This window comes from Antrostomus carolinensis, unplaced genomic scaffold, assembly GCF_000700745.2.
Source record: "Antrostomus carolinensis isolate BGI_N321 unplaced genomic scaffold, ASM70074v2 scaffold6980, whole genome shotgun sequence".
NCBI classification, from domain to species: Eukaryota; Metazoa; Chordata; class Aves; order Caprimulgiformes; family Caprimulgidae; genus Antrostomus; species Antrostomus carolinensis.
In genome coordinates, this window is record NW_010286398.1 from 110,254 (window position 1) to 134,310 (window position 24,057).

Consider the following 24,057-nt stretch of genomic DNA (forward strand, 5'->3'; position numbering starts at 1 on the left):
TTTCATCCCTAACAGGTGTAAACCTTTGTTGGTTTGAAGATTTGAAGCAGTTTGATTTTGGAAACCAATCATTCAGCTGATAATGCCACATCACCCTAAGAATAAACATATGTTTTACATACACTGACAGCTCATTAGAAACTCCAGGCTTTGAATTGTCAGCTTCCTTGAGGAACATGCTCTCTGACTTTTCCAAGGGCTCACACAGAGAACAGTACATGTGCCTCCCCACTCCTGGTCAGCTCCCTGCCAGCAGCAATTGTGTCACGCAACCACCGGAATAAGGCAGGTGCTTTCATAATCCTATATATGCTCCCTCTTTTGCAGCAGCCTGCTTCTCCGTGCAAGCACAGAAGCATTGAGATGAAATACTTTCTCATTTCAGATCATTTGATTTTTATAAACCAATAGAAGGCTATTACTGTCAAAAATGTATAATAAGCACATATTGCTTGCGGGTATGTGCATACAGGCAATCAGATGTCAAATAATGTCACCAAGTGCAAACTGAGCCAGAAAATAGTCAGGCTGAGAGATGATAATACAAGCTGCACACTTGCCCTGGCTTCTGCTACAAGGAGAAAGGTGAGAGATTATACAAATTTATCTGTTCTCCCCTCCTGTTTTTTGAGCGCTAAATATAGCAACTTTCCCCCCCCCCAACTTTTTCTTTCTTTTTCCCCCTGAGTGCTGACATGAGGGAGTACAAATGGTAAAAGTTTAAAGAAGATATTAAACTTGTTTTCATGATCTAATGCAGGAAGTGTGTGTCAGACTGCCAGTGACTCTGCAGCATGGCATGATTCTGTTCTCCACCTGACCCCTTCACTTCTCCCACAGTCCATTTCCAAAAGCCCTTATATAAATGTGAAAGCCACTTCATTGCAGTCCCACTATGCACATAATTACCCTCACCACGGTACAGAAGAATGGGCCACCATGAGAAGTACCAATGTTTCGGTGTTCTTAATCAGACAAAAATGAGGCAGGCTGTTCACATATAGGCTGGTCTTAACTCTGCCAATGGGATCCTCTGTGAAGATTGTTTTTCTTTAACGACCACTACAAATTGGTCAGTCTGTGAAGACAAACCCTTGCTTGCTCCCTAAATATGAGAGTGATATTGCTTTTATGCTTAAATTTGATTTGCTATCAAAGAATTCCAGCTGAACAATTAAGCTCAACTCTGAACTTTATTAAGATGCTTTAGATTCAACAATCAGTATGACGTGTGAGAGTCCTGGAAAGACTGAGTCTAAAGCAATAAAACAAAAAGAGATCTAAGTTATTGAATTTGTCTGAATTATTTGGAGAATTAAAATGCAGAATGTATTTGGTTATCAGGAAAATCATAATCCCCTAACAGCCCATGTCATGATTTCATATTTTTAACATAAGCTATCACATAATTACACATACAAAACATTCTTAAGGAAATTATTTTTATGGGGTTTGTGTTCTGCAGTTTTGGTGTGGTGTTCTCTTATTGTTTTACTTCAGTTACTTCAGATGATTTATCATTGCAGCAACAAAATACTTGAAGGTACACTTTATATTGGGAATCAAGATGGGAGTCTGATTCAAACTCCTGAACTCTAAATTTCTGTGCCAAGTTCTACTTTACAATTTTTCTCTAGTTTTGAACCTGGCTGGTATCTTAGATGGAGAATACACTAGTAATATCCACTACATATACATCTCTTGAGTAATATATGAAATATTTATCTTCATGCCTTAGACAGTATTGCAAAATAAAATATTTAGAACAAAATTATGAAATAATTACATAATAATAAATAACAATTTTCAGTTCCTATGTTTTAGGAATGTTTTAGGAATACTTCCCCCCTTCCCCCATGCACTGAAACAGAAAGTACCTGACTGTTATGCTGTAAATTATTATTTTGAAAATACAGCTGAAATAATAAATTCAGCTAAAACAATGAGAAAATATCTACTACTTTCTCTGTGCTCCCATATTTGCTACTTCCAAAACAACAATAACTCAATGTTACAGCAACTTAAGTTGTCTTAAAAAAATTAAGTATAGAGTCAATACACTTGCTGTCCAAATACAGAGATATATCTCACTGGCATAAAATACTGAACGGGACACTCACAACAGTAACTGTTGTATTGCATGAGATATGAAGAATATCTGCGATTTTGTGACAGAATCTGGAAAATAAAATGCAACTGGTAGACTATTCTTATCATTTATACACACAGAATCCATTTTCTCACATAACTGAGCATTAGTATGATTTTAGAAGGGTCTACATTCAGCATAATGAATTTTTTCCATCAGTCAGTATGTCATACCTGTGGTAACTTATTGCCATACACAGGCTCTTGCAATACTGCTCTATAAAGAAACAGAAATGTAATGATTTGAATGAGTAAGGAAAGAAGGGTGGAAAGAAAGATGTAAGGAAGGAATTCAGTCAAATTCCCCAGAGCCACTCATTACAATTTTCCTTTCAATGTTTTATACATCTCTATGGCTCAGGCAAATTGAAAAAGAGCAATGGGATCCGTCAAAGATCAGTAGCCAATTGTTTCAGAGAAATCATAATCAATTTCAGAAAGAAACTGAAGAATTTTTAGATAAGGTATGACAAAAATAAACAATAAAAGGTACAATAAAATGGAAATGAACAGAAAACCAAATGCATCTAAATTTCTAAATAAATTCCGTATATTTGATATTTGTAGTAAGAATAATTTCCACAAAAACTAGTTATACAAATGCACATCTATAGGTTACAAAACCAGGTATACATGTGTGTACCTCCTCCTAAAGCACCTTAATTACTTTTTTTTAATCTTGATCTCAGAGGTACTGACAGCGTTTACTGTAGATACAGATACACTAAGTGACTCTAAATGATGGGGGTTAGTTTTTCCTATTATTAACACATTTAATATTCTATGTGAATGTTAAGAATTATTTTTCCTCAATTTTTACTCCCCGTACTTCCTTTCAGTCAAGGATCTTGAAGTATTTTGTGAGCATAACTTAATCAACACTCAAAACCTTCTCTAGTACTGAGAATTATACCTGCCTTACTAGCTACAAATAGAGAAATGGGATTAAAAATAGCACGAATTTTACCCAGCCCTGTAGAATACTGACAGTAGAACTAGTCATTTCCTCTTCCTCCACTCATATGATATTTGTTCTGCTCACAGAGTAAGACTTTGACTGGGAGAATTAAAATACCCACCACCTCTCTGTGCTGGCTCAACTTAAGAAACAAGCCTATGTGAAAGGTTCATGTTATTTCTATATTGAGTTCCCAGAGTTATCCATTGCCTCAGAGAAGCTCTCAGCAGTATATCCAAACTGACCCCACCTGTATTAATTCCAACCAAATACAATCACCAGGACTGATCTAGCATTTTTTTTGAATGTACTGTTAACATCGGAAATAAAGATCAGAGAGATGAGAACACATTTCATCAGTAGACCACAATACTTTTAAAAAGGTATCATGGAATGTTCAAGCACACTAGGAGGAAAAACCCCCTGCTCCTTGGGGACTCTTTTGCCCTTGGAAAAGTCATTTCTCCACTTCTCATTCTGTCCCTTCTGTGCATCACAGAAAATGGCACATCCTTCATTTACAAAACACAAAAATCTTTGCTACTTTAAATAAAGATTGCAGTGCTAACTGCATATCCTTGTTTTTCACACAAGAACAGTGCCTTTCAGAGTATCTGATTGCATAGATGGACTTCTAGCTAGTATCAAGGGAACGCTGCTTAGATAACAATATCTGCTTTTTCCTTGGGAAACAAATACATGCTCCACCCTCAATACCATCCTACCTTTGAGCTAAAGGTGATGGCAGTAGCTATTGATAATCTTGTTTCATACCCCTGATCACAAAAGTATGCCTCATTCTTGATTAGCACATCAGAAAAAATTCTTAAACCTATGTACTTATATGTTGTCATAGGCTCTCACCAGCTTCAGTATCACAGGTCCAGAACCCTGAGAACAGGTTAGAAAATCTTGCTGAGAACAGTAAGATTGACTAATGTACGTGGTTGAACTGTACTACCAAGGGACTTCTGTAGCTGGTGATGACAGTTTGGAAGTTTCTCGTATTTCTTAGCCTTCCCACATTTTAGGTGTGGATTGAAAACTGACATGTTCTGAAAACATTCTTTATGAAAACAGTAAAACAAATAACAGATTTAAGATAAAGCAGAGCAACAGCTCTTATTCTATATTTCTGCATCTGTTACTATTTTTGCTCCATTTTGTGGAATGTATTTTCTTTTCACAGGTGTCAGTCTTCATCTAGGAACTTCTGTATTTGCTGGCAGGCAATCTTAATTCTCTTTTAATGACTTTTTCTTTTAGTGAATCAATACTTAATTTTAAAAGGTCCTCCTTACTTCCTAATAATCTCCTTTATTTTTCCTAATCAAAGGCACATTTAAAAAGGAATTCAATAGCTCAGCTATTTCAGAAGTATTATTACATTCCATATAGAACTATGTGAAATATAGAATATATTATATTAAATTTACATGACTGTTGATTTTTCATTTTAGACTGTAATTTCCACCTATTTTTATATTCCTATTCTCTTCTACTCCTCTGGTTAGTATTAAGCGACTCTCGCTATTTGCTGTTCTTGGTTCACCCTGCAGTTTTTACCCAACCAGTATCCTGTGTCTTTGCTTCCTTTCCACAAAATCTACCCATCAAAGGCTATATTGATAGCTAATTATGAAAACATTAGCATGGTCCATATTACTGTTGGTACTCAACGTAATAATATCAGAATGAAAGCACTTTGTTAATGCATATTTTTCATCTGGCTTTTCAGTACTGTGTTCCTTTTGTTTTGTTTTCTGTGGTATTTTGAAGGTTCCTTTCTCTCCAGTCTACTATTAAAACCTATATTGGTTGAATTTTTTTCTACTTTTTTTTTTTTTTCACACAGCATTCGTTCTTTCACAAAGCTTCAGCTCCACACTTAAAATGAAAAGCTGAGTAGAACTATGTCATAATCAATTGGGATTTAGTAAATAACTTGGTCTGCTGCAAACTAATACACTGTGAATTGTGAAGTTTCTTTTGATTTATGCCAGTTCTCTCTCTATCTCTCTCTCCCTTCCCTGCAAAATATTTTATATGCAAGAAAGAACAAATGTGAAGAAAAAAAGAATTATAAAATAAGAAGCTTTGTACTTTATAAAAAAATTCATCAAATTTTCAGAAGAGTGTTTTAATTCTGCCAACTGCTTTACAGGTAAACATTCTGCTGCATTAAGAGAACTAAGAAATGCAGTCAGAAATACAAGGCTCCAACTGAGTGAACACCAATGCGTCACTATAGTTATTCTATTTTCTAATACACATTACTATTCCCGACAAGAAAACTGAGGCTATACTAGAAATTAGCAGTTTCTTCAGTATCTTCCTCATTGAAATCACTTCCCTTTTGGAAACAAAATGTTAAAAGTCTGTGAGAGGGAGTGAGGCCATCTAAAAATAATATTGTCAATCACCAAAAGAGATATTCCTGGTTTTCAGCAGCAGTGGGTTCCAAAACTACAAACTGTTACATTTAGTTCCCACCTATACTATCACACTAAGCAATCCTGAGAAAGATGTGTTCTTGCCTTTCAGATTTTGAGGTTGGTAAACTGAGCAAAATGGATGTCATGTTCTTTTGACAGTTTGAAGAAATATGAAAATTGGAAACCACACTTGAAGAAATTCCACACTGTACCATGCATCCTATATAGCTCAAAAATTCAGCAGCAATGTGTTTAGGTGAGATTAGAGCAGCGTACTACACGTCAGTAAGACTTTGGCAAATGGGTGATTCTCATGTGTAGTAAAAAATATGTTACTGATAACATCATTAAGTACATAAGTACACAGGGAGAGAATCTTAACCCATGCTAATTTACTTTAAATATATTTATAATCTACATGAATTTTCAGATAAGTATGCGACTCTATCTCCAACAGAAAAACAAAACCTACTTAATCCATAAATTCAAATTGTTTTCCTTCTGTAGATAAAACTTAAAAAAAAAAATCTGTTCCCTTGGAAATAGTTCTAAAAGATTGCTGATAATGAATACAAGGAATGTTTTCTAGCACTACCTCTTGAATTTTTAATCTTCGTACCAATTTCAACTCATCCATCTCTTTGTATCTCAACAGAGACGGTACAATAGAAATACAAGTAAGTTAAAGTTGCCTGGTGAACTAAAGATGATACTTGTAACTTAGGACCAGATTGCTTTATCAAAATAATAAAAAATGTGAAAGATTATTGGAGTATCAGTAGAATATTTTTCATCTACATATAGGGTAAAAAGAATTAACTATTTTAGAAGAGCGAAATTCAGCTTCAACCACCTGAAACCTCTTGCATACTCAGACATAAGTAGACTCTTTGTAGATTCAAGGTAAAAACTTCAGTATTGGTAAGCAAATTAAAAGAACATTATTTAAAAGGAAATTGTGACAAATGAAGTGAAGTAGGTGGATGGATCCAGGGCTATAAACCCTTACTAACAAATATAACCACTTCTTACATCATGAGCAGTCTCTACCCACTTCATTTAAACTGAAACAAGTGGATTTTAAAAGAGCAGATGGAAATTTACTCAGACTACAGACAATACACAGCCATATCTTAAACTGACTATGTAATGAAGCTCTACTGTCACCATGGCATTTACTAATACTCAGTATTGTCTGGATTTTGGCAATCTATATCTCTCCATAAACTATTTTCATACTTCAGGTATTAATAACACTTAGCTTGCCCTGATTTTTAAAACCAAACTTTTGGGGATTTGAAGAATGTTTCTGCTTTCTTTTTATTTTTCCTTTGAACTTCAATTTTGAAGGGAGACACCCCTCCACACACGCACACACATTTTTCACATCTTTTTGCATTCATTCAGCATTTGATTGAAGAGTTAATTCAGCTCCACTGAACAATGATAGATGTAATGAACAGAAAGGTCTTCCAATGTGAGAGATATTCTTCTCAATTCTTTCTGACAGGCAAGGGATGGTAAATAGACAAAACAGAGTCAAGCTAGGCAGCAAACTTGTAAAAAGAATGACTCTGGTAATGTACAAGGACAGCATGCACATCAATGAATACTTACATAAATGTCTGCACCATAAAATCCATCCTGGTATACAACACTGCAAGGATGCACACACAAAGAAAAACATCCATATTAGTGCATTTCCACATGCAAATGCCACCAACCCCTGCACAGCTGAGGTTAGTCTTGTCACAAGAACAGAGGGAGGGGGGAAGGAAGGCACTCTTCACATTGGTTAAGGAGGTTGGTAGTAATCATCAGAAGTGAAACTGTACCAAATATATCTTCTGAAGTACGCCAAATGCTTAGTCAAAGAGAGGCAAAGCACGGCAGCATTGGAAAATACTTCTGATAAATTTGGGGTTTTTTTTTTCTTTTCTTTTTTTTTTTATAATAAACCACATACTGGCAAAGCTTTTTCTATAAAAATTTTCAGTGGGCCAATCCTACAATCAGATCTAATACATTAACAAAATGCTATCTCAAACTACTACTTTCTTGTCCTGCAATTATGTCAACCCTCTGAAATAAAGTGGTAGTTGTCACTAGTTAGATGGAAAATAAAACAAAGCATAAGTTTATATTGCGAGAGGAATATGAAATAATTATACTGGTGGTATTTGATGCACTGGGTCAAATCTCAATACCACAATGTACACAGAGATGAGAGTATTCATAGGTACTGCATTGTTGGCTTGATATACATTTCCAATAGTGACACAGGTCTGTTAAGAATGTCATAGCATTATTCTTACAGAGAAATATTAACCTTCCTCACTTTGTTAGTTTACAACTTTGGCAAACATACCAATGGTTCTGAGCTCCCCTGCAGTTTTGGTTGGATACATTACTACTTATCTGAAAAAAATGTAGTATTGTTATCTTGCTGTTAACAATTTACGCAGACACTACTGCGTTTCAGCTAAGACAAATCATCACAGTAAATAAATAGTTCAAAATTTCAGACTCTAAACCCTTCAGGAGAAGTGACACAATACAACAAAGATGGTTTAAATGATTACACTAAATAAAACTGGAACTACATAACAGTGGCGTATCAATTACACACATTATGTAAGTCCTGCAATTTTACATTCATTTGGTAGTCCTGCAACTTAAAATGGGTATTTCCAATATCAGAGTCAATCCAAGCTGTTTTGAGAGCTAAATATGAGAGCACACAATAGGGTTTTTGCAACAATATTTTCAATTTGGGAATGCTATTACCTGGGAATAATAGTTATTACCATGTTGCTAGCCTAAGCTGTTTTGCAATTCCAACAGGAATTTTCATGTCAGAAATATAACTGATCTATTGAGGTCAATGACCAAAACCCACAGGGCTGAGCTGGTAAGTGTCTAAGTCAGAATCACTTGAGAAAATCATAAATATGCATACATGCATATAAACCACATTCATAAGACCACATTGATGATAAAAGTTTGCTATGGAATAATAATGTGTGAAAACTTGGCTCCACTTAAATCGGAGTGTCTGCCATTTGCTTCAGTAAGGTCAGACCTTTACTGATGTATTTTTTCCATTTATTATGTCTACAGAGCACAAAATATGCCAAACCTTGTCTACACTGGCAGCATTCAGAGAGCTTCCTATTTACATGGTAGTGTGCCTTTATTTTGGTTTTGATATTATGATTATTTTAAAATATTATATTTTTTCTTATATCTGTTTGCATGTAAGAAATAAAAGATTCCACATGACTGTGAGATAGAAGTACACAATCATGAACAACATGGAAGGAGTTTTATGAGATTGTATACAAATGATATGAAGTTTACTGAAGATTGAGGCCCCACAACTGCCAGTTCCTCGTATCCTTGCACCACTTGTGCTGGGAGGAGGTGGAGGAGTTGGGAATGAAGAAGTGAAGTTGAGCCTAGGAAGAAGGGGTGGTGAGGAGAAAAGTTGTTTTAGGTTCTTTGTTTCTAACCATCCAACTACATTTTAATAGGCAATAAATTAAATTAATTTTCAAATCAAGTCTGTTTTGCCTGTAATGGTAATTGGTAAGCAACCTCCCTGTCTTTATCTCAACCCAAGAGGTTTTCCATCTTACTTTCTCCTGAATATTGTTGAGGAGAGTACTGAAAGAGCAGCTGGGTGAGGGTCCAGCAGCCAGCCAAGGTCAGCCCACCACAATACATTAAAACATACTACTCTCAATTATTATTCAACATTGCTATTCAGAAAATAATGCTCTTGAGAGAATATGTGTCAGAAAGGGGACCTTCTTCTTCCTTTTCTTGGTGATCTGTGGATGTACTGTGAAGACACTGCAAGATGAAGAGATGCTGATACATTTTGAATTCCCACGTGGAGCTGGTTGTAATCTTGGATAGGTTACTTCATTCACCTAGGCCTTCCTTTTACATATAATGCTCAGTCATATACAGACAGAGACTTATTTTGAATTCTGAATATGCAACTGCTTGATAAACATTATACTGAAGGAAGTACCCAACACTAAAATGAGACGTGAATGCATGACTCTGTCACTAAACATGGGTAGTATTAAGATGAAGGGACAGAATCAGGCAGATGAGCATAACCTTCCCAAGCAGGACAAGCACTATGAAAAAATACCCGCAGATTTTATCATAATTTCTCCATATGGTCTTGTAGTATGATAGTGATGTTGAATATAAAATTTTCTGCTTCTTTTGAAGCTGGAAGAAAAGTAATTATTCCCATTTTTAACAGAGTATATTTTCTCTATTCACTGTCCTTGTCATTTATTGACTCCTGTGACTGACTCTTACCAGTGGAGTCAAATGTATTTTCTAAGAGCATCCCTTCATCAGAAGGACAAAGTGCAAAACTCCAAGAGCTATGTTTTGCTCTTGTGCTTTTCTTTTCTTCAGTATATAAGTTTCCAAAGAGTAATTTGCTTGGCTTATCATTCCTTTTTTCTCTCTCTGAGGCTGTAGGTAGAAAACAGATGATAATTCTCAAAGCATGGGAAAAGACTGAATGCATTACACAGGGACCCATCTCGCCACAGCTCCTTTTACTCTTTATATTAAAAAAATTGTCTTGACAGACAGATAAATCTTGAGTTCCTTGTAAAGCAACACAAGGTCTGGAAATAGCCATGTTACTGAAATCTGAATTACTTCAACCAGTAATGGACTATATGTTAATGAGCTACCTGGAGGTATTAAAATAACAACAAATTTGGGAGATTGAGTGGTATTTTATGACTTTATAGTGTTAAGAAAAACTCAAAAGAGAGAAATCTTGATTTAATAAGAAAATGTGCATGAGTCACATCATATGTGGCAATCATTTAATGAAATTATTTTTCAATAAATATGAAACTGTTTTCTCATCAACTATTATACACCTGCTTTGCATGGTTTTAGCCACTTTATTTTAGTCTCTGTGTCTTATCATTATTTACTGTAACTATATTAAGACAAACTCTTTACTAGTTTAGATTCCACCTTTATAATATCCTGGGAGGACTACATCTGTCTTCATTATCATTTTTCTGTTCTCATCTTTCAAAAGGATTGGGTTGAATAATCTATCAATGACATAAGACGACAGTTTTTGACTGCACAAACCTTAGTTCAGTAACTTCATAGCAGCTGAGTATATGTGGCCCTCAGCTGTGCGCACAATCTGCACAAGTTAACATAAATAACCTAAGGCAGATTAAGTGCATGAGTGATTGATTCAGTATAACAAATGGGTGTGACAATCATGATGTCATTCACTGAAACAGGAATCATAGTTATAGTTTGCTATTTTCTCTCCATCACAACTAAGAGAAAGCACATGACGAACAGAAGTTCTCTGGTTTCTGATTGCTGGTAGGATCATCTTCACTGTCCTAAACATATTTTCCAGTTTTTGGTCACGGAAATCACCTTTTATATGAAACTTCTTATAAGAAGCCTTCATTAAAGAAATAATAAAGGGGTGCAACTACAACCTTATTTAAAATTAACCAATAAATAAATAAAAGACCGAGAATTAAAGTAACAACTTTCACCACTCTAAAACACAACTTTCACTGTTGTAAATACAGAACTGAAAATCTTGTATGAGGCTGTTTCAACTTTTTAAAATGTTCTCTAATTCCAAGTTCTTATCTTCCCAGTTTCAACATTTTCTGCTATGAACAAGTTATATTATCTGCTTTGGAAAACTAATTGAGGGCATTGCTGCAGGGAACAAAGCTGGAAGACATAAACCACTATACACTGGCAAAAAGAAAGGAAAGACACCAGAAGTGGAGATGTGGACTGAAAGCTAAATCTCTGTTAGCTTCCTTAGAATTGGAAGGAGTGGAGGGGAAATGTGAAGACAAAGTTATCACACACTGAACTTGTGAAGAACTTGAGGTTAATCATGCTGGAATAGAAGGGCGTTTCATTAGTTTTAGCTGCTATACTACCAGATACACAGCGACACTGGCTTTTCTTGACAGCAGTATAAAGATGGAGCATCATACTCACGAAATTTTAATATTTGGCAAATTATTTTCAAGAATGCTAAGCTTCTACTTGCTGCAGAGTTCAAGAACGACCACAGGTATCAAAATCAGATGACCTGCTTTCAGTAGCATGTCAAAGAGAACTAACTGCTTCTCTCCCCTTTCTTTTGGCAGTGTAAGTATCACCACCTGCATCCAATATCTGTCATAAGAGTACCTGTACTAGTAGGTTCTGCTTTATTAGGACATTTTTGACGCCATTAGTAGGCACCGTGTCAATAAAATAGATAATCCTAAAAAGACACAGGTCAAGTCAAGATGAGATTGTTTTTTACATTTATGTCTTTTTGTTTGTTTGTTTATGTGGTTGGTTTTTTTTTTTTTTTTTTTTTTTTTTTGTTAATCTTTTAAAACTTATTTTGTACAAAACACTATCTGGTACCCAGAGAGAAGCCTGTAAAAAAGGTAAAAGTAAGCTCAAATCCTCCCACATGAAAACTCTCCTAAGAAAGAAGGTATGAAAGGATTTTAATCAGCTTAAAATAGTAACTGCTTTGCTCCTCAACTAAGTTACCAATCTTGCTGTGAGGTTCCCAGAGAGCTCCCCCTGAGAGCAGCAGGTAATAGCTCATAGCTGCACAGCTGCATCCTCCCACACCAACAAACTCTGACTGCCATGCACCTCTCATGCCATACACAACACAACCACCTCTTGCTTCTCTTGCTCCTATGGTACAGTGCTGAAACTAAGCTCTCCATGCAAAGCAGATCTCCACACTCAATTTCAGTGTTCAGTTTTCTCACACAAGTGAAGCTTTACTCCCTTATTTCCATTTCAGTAGGTTTTTATAGTACATAAATGAATTATACATAAGAAATTATAAGTAAGCTGCACATTGTAGAATTTCAAGGCATTAGAAATGATGCCACAGATGCTAAAAATGAAGTATTTTCCATGAGCTAATAAACAAGACACTATCTCAAGGAACTAGTGAAATGTCTCACTCACAGGTAAAGGAGCTATTAATTATTTATGTAGTGCTACATATCTTATGAGCACTGATTTAATTTTTAAATTACATATTTTAAAGCATGTTTGCTGTTCTTTGATTTATAAAAAACCAATGGCCTTAAATATGGCAACGTTCAACAATTTTCCTCAGACCTAGCAAAGCGTGCCAAATTTGCTCTTTCCAGTAACTGTGAAGCTCAGCAGAAGAGAGCTTTCCATGTGAAGCACACTAACCTGTTTTGCCTATTGACCAGAAGATCTAGATTTCCTTACAGTCTTGGACACCTTGCCATTTCTTAACTTTGTTGATAAACAGTTTCTAAGAAAAGGTCACAATCAGTATCAAACTAGACACCAGTGAACAAGAACAGCTCGAGACGCAAGGGAGACTGAATCTTAGAAAGGTTTTTGTTACAGAGCAGGGAATCCTGAGGCAGTGCCGCTGAGATAAACACTGGTAAGCAGCATGTCACACTAGACTAAGAAATATATGTTCTTAGCTTTACAGTTAATTTCCAAATTTAAAGCCAAAACTTTGTAATATATACAAGTAAGTGTGAAGAAATTTATTTCAGATCAAGTATTATGTTTTATTTCAGTTACAAGCTTCCTAATGTTAATGAAATAAAAGAAAATTAAAAAGGTCATTTCAAACTTCAGCTTTATAATTTATATTTACATGTGGGTGCTTTTTTAAAAATAAATGTTTTTCTAACTAAACATTTATGTAATTTAATGTAAATTTATAATTAAAATATCTGTCATTATACAAAATAAATGTGCTTGGGTTTTTTTAACGATTGAAAATATTTTAGTATGAAACTGTTTGCTTGGTTCTAAAGCTAGGCTCCTTCCTTGAGTGAAAAATGAGAAAGTGCTACTAAATGAATTGCAAAAAAGCATTCAAACATTTTCCATTTTTCTTATCAACAAATGATATTCCAAGTTGTTTGCTTCTTTCTATAAGTTGATTCATTCTCTGTGATCTCTTTATTAACTCTGTAATTTTCTTTGACTCCTACTCCCATTGTGACTGAAAACCACATTGTTATAATTTATTTTAATTGATTAAGGATTTTTCCTGATGAAAATTCCTTTTTGCTTCTTTGATAGGTCAGGGTACATAATGGGTGAGCACAGAATAAAGCACTGCAAAGAAATTCCAAATTGTACTATTGTATCAGTGAAGTTACTAGCACAAGATCTAATACACTAGGCCAAAGAAATTATTTCAGAATAAAGCTTTATTAATCCAACTGTGGATTAGTGCAACAGAGGTATGTATTATTTCCGCACTGATCCATGAATTTAAAAAGCTGGAAATTTGTTTTGTTCATCAGAAAGCAGTGCCTTATTATAAAGCATAGGTGGATGGAGAAAATTAAACCAAACTAATACGTGAACTAAGATCTATCTAAATTAAGACAAAGCTTACTAACTGAAAACTTTTGCAGAGTCCAATTGCGGTAGAAAACATACTGACTGGCAAGGTGAGCCCTAGATTACCAGGGGTTCATCTCAGACAGCTGGAAGTCATCCGAACAAGGAGATGTGACTTCTTACTGATGCAACGCATGGCTCCCTCTGAAGTCAGCTTTAAGAACAGGTCATGGAGGGAGTTAGGTGAGAGCTGTCCAACCTAACTGTCAAGCTATCCTGCAGAAGAATGTAAAAGTGCTGAACTGACCTCTCAGAACACAGCTGCTGAAAAAAAGCGGCTGAACCTGACTGCAGCGCAAAACTTCTGTATTAATTTACAACAGGCATTCACAACACTTACACATCTAACTTACTACCTAAGGATGCTGAAAGCAAGACGTACAATTACCTGACAATGTATATACATATATTACACTTGGAAATTTAATTTGTCCTGCTGAGTCACTGTACTAACTAAACTATAAAAATCTATATAATGCACGCACGCACACACACAGAGCACCCACATGTGGTGCCTTAAAATAAAGCAAATGCAAGTTACTTACTGGTCTGGAACTATTTACTCATTTTGCAAAACAAGTATTGTCCAATTCAAAAGCTCTATCACACACAGCTGGTATATGTTTTCTTGTATTACTTCATGACTTTGTATTTAACTAAGGTATTATGTTTGTGACATCATGCAACTGGTAATAACCCATGTTGTTATCTTGCTGCATATTGCACAGTGTCCAAATTTAAGAATTTATTTTTAAAATAAGTAGAAATGGAAAGAGTCCACTTTCTTTATATGCAGTATCCATTTTGTAGCTGAGACATTCAGACTGAAATCAGCTCTTGTAGGACATTCTAAACTTGCTCCCGTAACTACCATGTACAAATACCTGGACTAACTCTAGAGAACAGTCTGGGCAACAGTAGGATAACTTTGGTGGGACACCATCCTTGTCCAAAGGCAACTCAGGCAATCTTAAAAAACCATGGTGTCTTTCTCCGGTATTGGTAATATTGTTTTGCTCATTAAATTAATATTGTTTTTCTTATTAAACTACTCAAAACACAAACAACAAAAAATAGAATACACTTTTCCAAAATAACCTGATTCGGTGACATTATTTGTATATTTATTCTTAGAACACCTTATTTCTCTGAGGTGATGGAATAGTCAAAGTGCTTGTCCTAAATATCCCTGAGAATTTAGTTCAATGGCTGACTGACTAGATTTGCATACTTGTCTAGAAAAAGACATGCCTTTTGGCTTAATGGAACAAAGGCTTCACGAGAAACTGAGGGAACTAGTGAAGGGCACCCATCTTCTACCGCAACGAAGCAGGAGGACAAGGTTGCAGCACAGTCTCATGCTGCAAGCTCCCTTGCAAGGGGATATCCACAGTGAGAGCAGATGAGCTGTTGAAGAGGATTTCAGTGAGGGCAGAGAGAGATGAGCTGCCCTCAAAGACTTTGGAAACCCCTCCTGACACTTTCTCAGAAAGATCTTGTTGCTCTACAGAGAGGTAGTAGCATATCTACTTCAAAGTTTTACGACAAAATACTACACTGGCCTGGTATCTGCTAAGTTTTCTGATTTTCCAAACTTCCCAGTCTCTTAATAGCTAAAAATCTTTTGACAATGTTAGGGCTTATAAATATCACGTGCAGCATACAAAATGTTTCTGTGTCAGCATTTACAGAGCTATAGGAAAATTTGTTTCTTTCTTCTTTCCCTCAAAAGTATATAACAAAAAAATCTTCCGAAAGAACCAAAGATTATTGAGTTTCTGGAAATTATTACTATTAATTTCTTTCCTTTGTTCCTTAGTTTTCTACTTGGTTTTAGTAAATTCAGGTCACTGACAGTGAAATCTTAAGGTATTATTTAAGCAAATGTACTGAGAAACATGTGGCCCTGAGCGAAGCACCCCAAATTTCTTTTGTGGTAAAGATGCCAACTAGAAAAACTAAACAAACTGCAATAAAATAAAAGTAAAAAAAAAAAAGAAAAAAAGAAAAAAAAAAGCAGCCTTCAGGTTCAGAGACAACTTTCAGTGGATGATTTGAAGAAAAAGAAGTTAACTTGATCCAACCTCCTTAATAACCAGATGTTTGCAGTCATCGAAAATATATCTTTAGCTGAAACAATTTCTCTGTTCCAAAGCATTCAGTTTCTAAGAGCATTTACATAACAATATGTGACATCTGAAATGCTTAAGGCCACCAACCATGGCAGTGCAAATTACAGTCATTTTTCAATACCCGTGCAAGGTGCAGCACTGGCAGCACTGGGACTGGTTGCATGCTGCGTTGGTTTCTGCGGTGAGACACGATCAGCATGCACCACAGTCACAAACAGTTTGTAGCCTTCGGAGATTCATGCTAATAGGTAAAAGAGGCTGATCTCCTTACCCGCCGTAGGCTGGAATTGGAGGGGGGGGTGCTGCTGCACGAAACGTGTTGTACACCGTGCGACCTCGGCCTCTTAGATGTGCACCTCTGTAAGCAGCGGCCGCAGTTGCAGCAGGGTAGGGAAATCCTGGCACTGTGAAGAAAAGAAGAGGAATGTAAAATATTCACATCAATCCAGTGTTTTAAAACAAGGTTAACGCAGCAGTGTGTCCATGCTTGTATTAAAGCTTGCCTGTAACTGGATGAGGGATTTGCCAAACAAGGCCTCTCTTTTTACAGCAAATCTTTGTATGCAAAGAGGATACAGCAAACTGGGAATTTAGATGGCAGCATCATAGGTGGCTCTGATTCTCTTAGAAGACACTATTAAAAATAATGTTGACTGTTTTAGCCAACACTGCTGTCAGGAGACTCTTGAGTCACCCAGTTCAGGCTCAAATTTATAACGCCAGAGAGATTTCCTTTACATTATTTGAGCTGTCTTCAAAAGTCAGCCCTGCTTTGAGTGGAGGCGAGACGTTAGACCAGGTCTAAATTATCCAGTGTTTTACCAATCAAACAGAGCTTTATTTTGTTCAAAAGCTGATTATTAACTGGGTGTTAATTGTGTACCAAGGGAAAGAAGACAGGGCATGAATTGGCTCAGATTTTGGGGGGGTACCTTGTTCAGAACAGTACCCATTTTTCCTTCAAAGGCAAGACTTGCATAGTTTGGCAATATCTATCTGAATTCAGATCCAATAGAAACAACTTAGACATATAACAAAGACATTAACTCAGACAAGTTTATACTGTCATTACAACTAAGTGTAAACATTAATTATAATTCCATGTGATATTTAAAATACTTTAATCTGAAATTGAACAGTAATACAGTACTACTTAGAGAGTTTTTTCTGTAAAATGTCTATAAAACTTCTCTCTTCATAAACTTTTAAATTGAAAAATAAAAAAGAAAATTTCCACTTCACTTTATCTGTCAGGTTCTTCATTACTCCTTTGTACATATATTGCTGGACAATGTTAGAACAAGTATTTTTTTAATGAATTAATCAGTGAGAGAAAAAATCAAATCCAGCTCTGTTGGCACTCAGGTTACTTCAGTTGTGCTTCACTACGTTGAATTTTTTTCAGTATGTAAATAAAGAGATTAAATAAATAAATATTGCTTAGTAAAGTCCTAAAAAGAAGCAAGCAAATGGAAGTAATGATGTATAAACCAGTATTTTTTTATGTCTGAAATATGAACTTATTTCAATCCACATTTGTCTTTCATCTGTTTTAGCATTAAATTTTAAAAGAAGCCTTGAATTTGAAAAAGTAAATGAAAAATTAACAACTTGTAGACGTAGCTGGCCGAACATGTGAAGGAAAATACTGTCATTATGGTGACTTCTCCATTACTGCCTTACTACTCTGACTTCTGGGCTTTCAAGTTTGTGTATTGGCTAACTAATGATTTTGTACAAAAAACAAATACAAGCATGAAGAAAAGAAGAGGAACTTAATCTTTATGTTCACAGACGAAGTTTAATGAAATCTTAATTTCTTCCAAAAGAGGTAATATAAGCATTGGTTTTATTCATCTTTTTTAAATGACCATGACAGGTAGGTGCATATTCCAGGCATCATATCTCAACATATGCCTTGAAAAATAAAGACTGAAGGAACAATGACAAAGCTTGGGTTCCCAAAAGGCAAAATATAACTTGGTGAAAAGTACTTAATGGTTATACATTGTGTATTAGTTTTAAAGCTTTGGGATAGATGGAAGAGTAGCAGATGCAAAAAGCAACAGGGGGCAGATTTTGTATCAAAGCCATAAAAATATACAACCATTTTAATGGGCAATTATTCTTTGCATTTTTGCTGTGGTTTGAATTTGTATGAAGGTGCCATATGCCTCAGGAAAGGTGTGCCATCAAAATGGATGAAAGAATCTAGCTCTCATCACTCCTTATCTCCCTTTCTTTGCGCAAACTATCAGGTCATCCATCATCAATAGTTTTCAAACGTTTTATGGTAGAAGAATTTTAATGTCACATAATGTTTGAATCAGTTTATAGCTAATTTACTGCAACATAGTTCAACTGTTACAAAGGCAGGGCGACACATTTACATTATTCCCATAGTTCAAGAGGATCCCTGTTGAGGAAACACTTCAGAAGAGCTGGACAATAAATAAAAACCAAAGAGATATAATGGGTAACATGCTGAGAAGGCTGAGCAGAATAATCTATATGATGTTATCTGAGATTTCAGGAAAAAAAAATCAGGAGTTTACCCCAATGTATGCTGTATAGTGAGTTTTCACTTCACTGTAATAGTAGTAAGTAGTAATACTTGGCATTCTTTAAAAGACTTATAAAAACTGTGTTAAAGCAGACGTGTGCAGATCTTTGAATTTAAATACGCAGTCCAAAGTACAATGTAAGTAAAATCTAAGCTCTGCTACTACAGATTTTAACATTAAAAGGCTTTTAAATTATACGTATGGGTTCTTAAAATTTCAGAGTAAATAAATCTTTAGAAAGTTGTCAATGTTTAAAAATAGCAAGCTGAAAATACTTTTAAACCTGTCACTTTTGTGAGATGATTATCCCTGAGATCTAGTTGCGAATTAACTGAATTCAAAGGAAATTTGCTGTATATGTCAAATACAGTCACAACTGGTCACCTCCCTTTTTTAATTCACAACCTATTTATTTTTTTTAAACACACACTTAAAATTAGTAGAGCAATTACTTCCTTACTATTGTACAAAAATATATGTCAGTATTAAACACTGTTGTTTAGGAATGAATAAATCTGAATCTTGGACAAACTGTTACTTATAGGACATTCTCATTTGAAATGCATTGAAAAGGAAAACAAAAATCTCTAATTAATGTACAAGTCTAATCACCATTCTCCACATGGAAGAGTAATTTTTCACTGTTCATTTGCTCAGTGTAATCTCAAAACTGACATAACAGAAAAGCAATGGCCTATAAATCTGCTCTCATTTGTTTCTTTAATATTCATATTCCATTGAACTACAGCTGCTTGTTGCTGCAGTCTATTACAACATGCAAAACTGTCGATAAAAATATTATGAAAGGCAAGATGTGTTTCTTCATGGCCCTGTGTGCCATTTATTTTGAAGAAAAATAACAATAAATGACTCATGGATTGTCCCTTAGTTTGCTGCACGCTGGGCGATTAGTGATTAATTACCTTGCTGCAAATTGACATGGCACAAGGAAATTGACACAGCTCTGATTAATTAACTTTTTATGCGAGACAGTTACTTACAAAACACTACACACTGTAATTGAATCCCTTTACACAACACTACTGCATTAAGTTTCTAGTCAAACCCAAAGCAGCACCAAATTTTACATAAATTTGGTGAAAGTTTTTATGGTAAGGTGTACCCTGAAATACTGCATAAATCTTTGTAGAAAGAGGACACACAGCTGCTTTAAGACTCTTTTCAACTATTTCATCCTCAGACATATGAAAAATAAGACTTGTTAGATTTTTCCATACCAAATCACCAACATAATCAAATGCACTCAAAACCATAAATAAAATATTTCAGTATAAAGCAACCTCCAATTTAATGTGTTTATTCTTATGTTAAATTGTAGAAAGATACTTAACTGTTCCAACAAAACTTGTTCTTTGATCATTTTTACCTTGTTTCCAGACCTAACTGATCTACTATTTCAACAATGACTTGCACGTACTGAATTCAGGCTTAGTTTTCTTTATAATTACTTTAAGTATATATGGAATTACTCTTTTTCTCTGGTCTCCTTTGTTTTGTGTCCTCTAATATACCAATTAACAAGCCACCATTGGTTTCTATGTCTATTGATACCATTATGTGCTAAGAATTTATAACCTTCAGAGCAGAATCTTGATGCCAAAGCCTGAAAACTGTCTCATCTTTTTGTCTAAACTTATTCACTCTGAGGGTGACCGAGCACTGGTTCAGGTACCCCGAGAGGCTGTGGAGTCTCCATTCCTTGGAGATGTTCAAAAGCTGTTTGGACATGGTCCTGAGCAGCCTGCTTGAGGTTACACTGCTGGAGCAGGGGGTATGGACAAGGTAACCTCCAGAGGTTCCTTCCAACCTCAGCCATTCTGATATTCAGTAATTTGGCAATTCTATTATTATCAGAAATACCCACATATATGATCCCTCTTTTACCAGACTGTATATGCAGCCACCTGAATCCCTCAGACACCAAGGGATTTCTCTTAACACACACACAAAGAAACTGAAGATGTGGAGGAAAAAAAAAGATAAGATGATTGAGATTTTTTTTTTTTTTTTTAAAGCTATGTAATTACACCAACCTACAACACTGAATAATACAAAAAAGATATACTTCTTGGTCAAATTACTTATGGTGTACTTAATAGCAAAATAAGAGAAATGCATAGTTGATGTTACAAAGAATACAAATGTTGATGTACAAAGAAGAGTTAACTTTGCAAAAGAAATGACTAACAAACAAGAAAAAGCTCAGTAGGTAAAAACCAACAAAGCAATTAGGCCATAAAGGAAAAGAAACAGTAGAGATCAGAGAAGCCACATCTGATCTTAAATTAAAGAACAATCTTCAAATACAGATGATCAAACTGACCAATAACTTGTGTTCCTGGTTGTTGGACATCTACAAGTTCCAAGCAAATAGAAAAATTCCCTTGTCTCGCTAAACATCATTTTTGAGACCAAGTAAAAAAGACAGAGTTGTGGAAAACTAGATGAAGAGTAGCACTGCTGTAAAGAGATGACAAAATTTAGTAATTGGAATGTTTATGAAAGTCAATTATGTGGTGACAGGAAGTTCTGTCTGGATGACACAAGGATTACTAAAACAACTGTTAAGAAGAACACTGTCAGAATGCGGTTGAGTTGGGAACAATTTAGGCAGGAAGTGACTGAGGAAAAAAACCAGCTATTAACCTAATCCAAGCCAAAATGGAAATAAATTGTCAAAACAAAGATGTGCACCTGCAAAGAGTCATACAGATATTAAAAATACTAATTCCTCAGAAGTACTTACTATTTTTGAAATTCAGATTGAAGAATTGTGCTATATACAACATGGTCTTACGAGTCATGGTTTAATAATAACTGTCACACAATGCAAGGAAGTGTGTCACTAAAGTAAGCCTTTATTTGAAACCAAATCTTACAGGCTAAGCTGAAAACCACAAAATTAACAACTTCACATCTGTCAGACAGAATGAATTGAGATGTGTGGTCAGCTGTGTGTGTCTACCTATTAAAAAGGAGTAGCACAGCATCTGGAATGCAAAGTTAAGGAACCATCAGAAGCCTACATCTAGGACTCTACAAAGGACCTTACGTACAATAACATCATAGCTCATGATGCAAAAAAAGCCCTAAATGCAATACTCACTACTTAGCTGCCACTACCCAGCTGTAGGAAGGTGTATAAGTTTAAAAAAAGTCAGTGGCACACAGTTGTCTGTCTTTATAAAACTCTTCAGTATGCTAGTTCAGGCACAATGCATCATCACTAAATGGATTATCAGCAGAATGAATAGAAACAGCAAGGCACTTAAAAACATATTTTCAGCAGTGAAATGAATTCCATATTTACGGATTCTGGACACCTACAATACATCTTACTGATGACTTGTTAGTCATCATTTAAAGTAGTGATAGAAAGAAGGTAAAAGGACAGTTATCCTTAAAATAGTTACAGAGAACAATATATAGTGAACACAAAAAAATGCTGTAAGAATTTCTGGCAGTGCTACCAAAAAAACCCCAAAGAGGTTCACTTCACAATTTTAAAAGGCTGATACTTAAATCAAGAATATAACATAACCCATACGAATATAATTTTACTCAATTTTGTTAATTTGTTATTAACTTTGTAACTGACTTAGAAGTCAGTGCAGTTATCCTGCATTCAGATTTCTGTAACTTTGTTCAAAGCACGGTCCAATCCAATGGGCCAAAGCAGTATTTAAAAATCTTCTAAAGACATTTCCTCAACAAGAGACATCAATATTTTTCTCTGGAAGAGAGAGATGATTTTTCAACATTTTACGATTCTATACATGGGGGTAAAAATAATGGAAAGAAATTAGTAAACTTCCTACTAATTACTGATATCTTCTTTATTTAAACTTTCATGTAAACCCACTGTATTTTAACATACAGACAAGGAAAGGCACTTTTCACATTATTCCCGGGTTACTACCAGGTGATTCTCTTTACCTTATAAATAAAGGCAATTAATTAATTCAGGACACACATTAAGAGATAGTTTCACTCCTAAATGTTTAGTAATGAGGGTTTTGTAGCCTGGAAATGATACGTGTCATTGGTCTACTCAAATGTATGGACATTTCCATCTGGGCAGGATTTTTGTACTGTTTCATTCATGATTCTCAGTCCCACAATGGTTAAATTGGCTTAATCACAAAATTCCTTTGCAGGGATACTATACCTTTTTTCTATGAAGCAATAAAACAGACAAAACCACAAACACGTAATACAATCTACTAATATGTAATGTATTTCCACTGTGATTGACTTGCCATTCCATTTTTATTTAAGAGAAAACAGACCAATTAAAAATTTAGTTTGCAGAAACCTTTTACATTTAATTTGCAAATGCTGTAACACAGGAAAATTATTTATACCATATGAATACTCATTCTTTAAAGTGCTCCTGACCTATATACAGATGCAAAACGGCAAGCTTACTAAACAGTCTCTCCCTTACCAGTAACAGTAAAATCACAGCAAATAAATTAATAAAAACTACAACAATAAAATGAAAACAAATTAATCACTGATGTCATTACAATAAAATATATGTCCATTTGGATTTAATATGGTCAATCATGTCTTACATACAAAACTCTAATCCTAGAATAGGATATAGCAAATGCCAGGAGCACCTACACTTCAGTTGCTTGGAGTCTCAGGATAATACTATCAGAAGACTATCATCATTACAATATAATTTTCAGGTAATTACATGTGTGCAACAGATTATACCTGAAAAAATCAACTGAATCAAGGTTTCTAAACTGAATGTTTCCACTAATGATTCTTCTCGGAAGCGCACTTTAAAACACCTTTTGAAAAATAGTATTTTCCCCATGTAATCTTCTTGGTACTGGAAATTTCCCAGAATACAATATAAATGTCAAAGGTCTTACTCCAATCCATTAGTAATGCCACAGAAAAATAAAACCTGGAATGTCTTCACTGAAGCAAGAAACATGAAAATACTTTCATACAGCATTTTTAAAGTAATTTACTAATATTCCTAAGACAAGTAACCTGCTTCTAAGCAAGGATATTCAACAGACATATTAAACAGACAGGCTTTAGTTAATTTTCATATCTGTAGCAAAATGAGTCCTCAAATGGACTAAATCCTACTATTGGATGTGGTATTTATACTTAAAATTTATGCTTTTCCTCATTTATTCCATGTATATCAAGAAAGACCTGAACTATCCTCCAGCTATGTATCCCAAAAAATCACCCATAGGAAAAAAAAACCCTTTTTAAAAATAGTACGTCTGTCATACATGAGTGTTAATGGGTTTTTAATAGGGAACATATGTAAAAATCAAAGTTCTCGTATT

The 24,057-nt window shown here is 35.0% G+C and overlaps 1 protein-coding gene across 5 annotated transcripts in view; it reads right to left on the reverse strand.

Annotated features, from left to right (window-relative positions):
• The window catches only part of RBFOX1 (RNA binding fox-1 homolog 1), a 134,076-nt gene that overhangs the window by 32,867 nt on the left and 77,152 nt on the right, over positions 1-24,057 (reverse strand). For 3 of the 5 annotated variants that reach the window (XM_010167112.2, XM_010167413.2, XM_029084795.1), the window contains 2 exons: positions 16,420-16,552; positions 7,159-7,198 (listed from right to left, as the gene is read on the reverse strand). In XM_010167112.2, the coding sequence (XP_010165414.1) occupies positions 7,159-7,198; positions 16,420-16,552 (173 nt within the window). Of the gene's footprint in view, positions 1-2,322; positions 2,366-7,158; positions 7,199-16,419; positions 16,553-24,057 lie in introns of all 5 variants that reach the window. The other 2 variants (XM_029084730.1, XM_029084757.1) reach the window with 1 other exon arrangement.